The sequence below is a fragment of the Furipterus horrens genome, unplaced genomic scaffold (assembly GCF_987537825.1).
Source record: "Furipterus horrens unplaced genomic scaffold, mFurHor1.1.pri manual_scaffold_5, whole genome shotgun sequence".
In the NCBI taxonomy this organism is placed as follows: Eukaryota; Metazoa; Chordata; class Mammalia; order Chiroptera; family Furipteridae; genus Furipterus; species Furipterus horrens.
The window spans coordinates 202,979,716-202,983,899 of NW_028327175.1; the positions used below are offsets into that span (position 1 = coordinate 202,979,716).

At 64.0% G+C, this 4,184-nt stretch overlaps 1 protein-coding gene across 1 annotated transcript; it reads left to right on the forward strand.

The window, feature by feature from the left end:
* VENTX (VENT homeobox) lies at window positions 1-2,098 on the forward strand. The gene is made up of 3 exons (XM_090279451.1): window positions 1-232; window positions 1,480-1,640; window positions 1,718-2,098. Exons 1-3 carry the CDS (start codon window positions 1-3, stop codon window positions 2,096-2,098), a joined length of 774 nt encoding a protein of 257 aa, XP_090135577.1.
* The last annotated feature ends 2,086 nt before the right edge of the window (window positions 2,099-4,184 follow it).

Sequence of the window (4,184 nt, forward strand, 5' to 3'; positions counted from 1 at the left end):
ATGCCTCTGTCTTCCGTCCTGCCCTGTGGCCAGAAGCCGGCCCCCAGTTTCAGCTCGGTGGACTGGCTCTCCCAGAGCAGCCGCGCGGGGCCCTCGCTCACCCCCAGACCCACTGAGGTCTCCCGGGAGAGCCTCCCTGCCCCAGCTAGCGTGTGCAGCGGCGGGGAGCCCCCCCAGACCGCGGGCATGGAGAAGTCCACGGCGGTGTCTGCACCAGGGACACCCACAGCTGGTAGGTCTAGGGGTGGGGAGAGGGACCCTTCCCAGACTCGGTGGGAGCTGGGAGGTTCGGGAGAGAAGGCCGAACACACCCCAACGCGTCGTGTGTGCTCAGGAGGGAGGGGGGCGTTCTTTTAAGGCTGGGGTCTGGGGTTCTGCCGGCCCCTGCTGGCAAGTGAACGTTTCCCCTCCCCCGGGAGGGGCCAGGCCCTGCCCTGTCACCCAGGCCTGGCTGCTCCCAGCCGGACTCTGCCCCGGCGCCGCCACCCCGCCCACGTGCCCTGTGTGAGCCTTCGCGCCGCAGCAGCACCTTCTGCAAACGGTTTTCTGGTGATGGGGCCGTCTTAAATCTTGTGACACCTGCCCAGGTCAGAGGTGGAGGTGGCCGCCCGCCACCCCCAAGCCGGCGCCTAGTTTGGCATCTAGACTGTCCCAGCTTCCCTGGGACCCCTGCAAGCTGGGCTTTGGTGCAGCCACAGCCCCGATCCCTGAAGACACGGCCTCTGCTTTCCCGACCGTGCAAATCTCCTGCCTTCGACCCACTTGGTCATTGCTTAGGGTTCAAGTCCTGCGTGGTTGAGTGTGGGGGGGTGATATAATAGCCAGGTCACACCCTCCATCCCCCAGGGGCCGCCACAGTGGGGGGGGGTGCTCTGGTGGGCACTTCCGGCAAGTGTGAGGACTCCTTGTGTGAGATCTGCTTCTCCCAGAACAAGCAACAGGCAGTCGGACAGGCTTGTGTTCAGAGGGGACTGCGCAGGGCCCTCACCACGCTGCCTGACCGTACCCGCGGGCGTGCTGAGTGCGTCCCCCGTCTCCTGGTTGAGAGATTAGAAGACAGGCTTCCAGGCACCACAGTGGGTGGTGACAGCCTGGCCTGGAATGGACTCCCCGCTGTGCCGCCACCTGCCCCTCACCTGGCGAACAGGAGTTCCTTGTCTGCCGGCAAAAGACACTGCTTTCTGGAAGGAGGCGGGGCTCGTGGAACATCCTTCCAGAAGGAGCCCAGCGCCCCGGGGCGTGGGCGAGGCTTGGGCCGCCGCTGCTGCTCTGTCCACGCACTCATGCTGTCCTGAGCCTCGGCCGTCGCACACTTGGCTGGGCGGAGCGGCTGTCACAGGACACTGGGGGCTGTCAACAGAAATGGAGGACAGTTTGTCCTCCTCAGCCACAGAGCTTGTGGCACCTGCTGAGCAATGGGGAGTGTGTCCCTTCTGAGCCAATGTCCCTTGTAGCCAAATGGGCTCTGTCCTCCCGCAGGGCCAAGCCAGGAGGCAGACAGCACGCGGCCACCCCGCATCCGCACCGCCTTCACGGAGGAGCAGGTCAGCACCTTGGAGAGCTGCTTCCAGCACCACCCCTACCTGGGCGCCCTGGAGCGCAGGAGGCTGTCCCAGAAGATGGGGCTGTCCGAGGTGCAGGTGAGGCCCCTGGGCCCAGCCGGCCGAGCAGGGCTGGGGGGTGGCCCGTTCGCCCGCTCTGATCTTTCCCCCCGCAGATTAAAACCTGGTTTCAGAATCGCCGGATGAAGCACAAACGCCAACTGCAGGATTCACAGCTGAACGTCCCCTTCTCTGGAGCTGCTTGCACGCCCCTGGCGTTCTGCCCACCGCCCTCTGCCCTGGGCAGCTGCCTGCAGCTGCTGCCCCCGTGGGCATCCCTGCCTGCACCCTCGGCCCCGACACAGCCCCGTGGCTCCTTCCGGGGCCCCTGCCCAGTGGAACAAGCCTCCCTGGTCTCTGCGTGGGCCCCGAGCCACAGGCAGCCTCTGCTGCACTGCCTCCCAGCCCCTGGGGCCCAGACGCACGTGTTGGGTCCGGCCACGCCCAGGGGAGCCTGGGGCCTGTGTGTTCTGCTGGAGACTGGGGGTGCTTTTTGAGGGGCACGGCAGCCCTGAAGGCCACAGCGGGGGCATGTCCCACGCCTAGCTGTCCCCCACACACTGGGTGCCTACAGAGACGGTCCCCTTGTCTGTTTACGGCGCCCTGGTGTGGGCCTTGTGCGGACGCACGGGGGACCTGGGACCCTGACCTGCCTTGCGAGTTGGGGGCACTTACAGTTGAGGACACGTTCAAGCCGCCCCCTCACTGAGAGCTGCGGAAGCTCCTGGTGGCTCTGAACAGACTCAAAAGTAGAGTGGACTTGTTCTGGGCGGAGCTGTTAATCCGATTAGAGGTGACCTATTCCATCCAAGGTGTTGGAAGAAATAAAGGTGGACCTTTTCTCTCCCGGGGCCGGGCTCATAGTCCCATGAACCCCCCCCCACCCCCCAGTTTTTGTGCACAAGCTCTGATCTCAGGGGTAGGCAGGGAAAGCTGCACAGGCCGTATCAGCCCCTCCGGGTCTCCCACAAGCCCCACAAGGAAGCGAACGTGGTGGGCTTGCTGAACAGATGCAGCCCCTTAAGGCACTTGGGGTGACCCTACACACCCCCTTCTACAGTAATCTTGTAATTGGTCCCCAGGACACCAGACTGCTCTGCCCTACCTCCTGGTCGGGACTAGACGCCTTTCTCTCGGCCCAGGAAGCTGTCCACACGGGACCCTGCCCCCAGGTGCAGCATGTGTCCCACAGCCAGTCAGGGACGCGGTGGGGGGGGGGCAGTCTGTCCCAGGGCCCAGCAACTGTGCCACAGCCACCATCTCGATGAAAGTGGAAGGCAAGACGGACACTGGTGTCCTGGGTCCAGCCGTGCCTGCCGCCCCAGCCACGGGGAGCACAGACGTCGGCCCCGGGTGGCTGACGCGCTGAGCTGTTATGGTGCCCCCTCCTTATCCGGAGCCTCCCCTGGAGGAGGGACAGGATGGGAGGGGCTGCTCTGCCTGGCATTCCTGGGGCGCCTGCCCCTTCCCCCAGGGACTGGGGCCCTTGGAGGGAGGAGTCGATTCCTATCTGTGAGATTAGGGGAGAGGCCGCTGGCTAATAAAAACTAATCGCTTCATTTGCTGGGCTAGTTACCGATGGGGACCGACAATTGTTTAAACGTGATTCCCAGGCTCCTCCCTCCGTCCCCTCACTAAGGAGTTAAGACCCAGGGGCCCAGGACAGCAGAGCTAGGGCTGCTGTGCCCTCATGGCCGCCTGGCATTCCTGGCCTGCCCAGTGCGCCCTGGGAGTGTCTCACCTTGGTCACCCTGGTTGTCAGAAGGCCACCAAGAACCAACCCCCCAGCCGTGTGCATGGGCGTCATTTCATTCCCCTTCTGTGTACATGTTTTATTTCCTCACAAGACTGTACTTACCGGTGGGGCCCCCCGCCCCCCTGAGCAGCACAGACGAGAGGAAACCAGTACACAGCTTTCTTTTAAACTTGTCAGACGGCACCACACTGAGCTCCCGCGGAATTGGCTTTATTGACATTTATGGTCAGAACATCCACTCCCACTCATTATTACAAAAGGACAATAAAGGTGTCGGAAGCAGAAATGGCCAGCAACCTGGTGGCATCCGTGGCACACCGTCACCTCCACAGGAGACCCAGACCTGGATGCCCCGCTGGGCTCCGGGGGCAAAGGTCAGGCAGGGTGGGGGCCTGGACGTCCTCCCTCCACCTCCGGACCAGAGACGGTGCTTCCAGATTTCTCATCCTGTGATCCTGGAGCCGCGGCCGGAGGATGCGCCCAAGGGGCGGTGGAGGCAGGTCCAGCGGCCGCTCCGGGAAGCAGAACCTCGCCACTCCATTTTCCCATGCCTTACACCTCTTTAGACCAGACCCTCAAAGAAGTATATGCATAGGAAAAAGGAGCCACGAGAGGGCGCACGTGGCGGCTGGGCATGGGCGGGCGTCCTGCGGGGTCCTGCGCGTTCCACGGGACCAGCTGGAGGAGCTGCAGAGACTCGGCACGTCCCGTGGGTACGAGCTCTGCCAAGCAGGGAGGCCGCCTTACCTGGTCCAGCCTCCATCTCAGGCCCCGGGCGGCGGCAAGGCGAGCGAAGCCTGGAGCGCGGCGTGGCAGGGAGCTCTCTC

Bases quoted from the DNA above. Each gene is read 5' to 3' on its own strand.
- VENTX (XM_090279451.1), top strand. From the start codon at position 1: ATGCCTCTGTCTTCCGTCCTGCCCTGTGGCCAGAAGCCGGCCCCCAGT. The intron at 233-1,479 runs GTAGGTCTAGGG...GTCCTCCCGCAG, and splicing joins ACCAGGGACACCCACAGCTG to GGCCAAGCCAGGAGGCAGAC. The intron at 1,641-1,717 runs GTGAGGCCCCTG...TTCCCCCCGCAG, and splicing joins TGGGGCTGTCCGAGGTGCAG to ATTAAAACCTGGTTTCAGAA.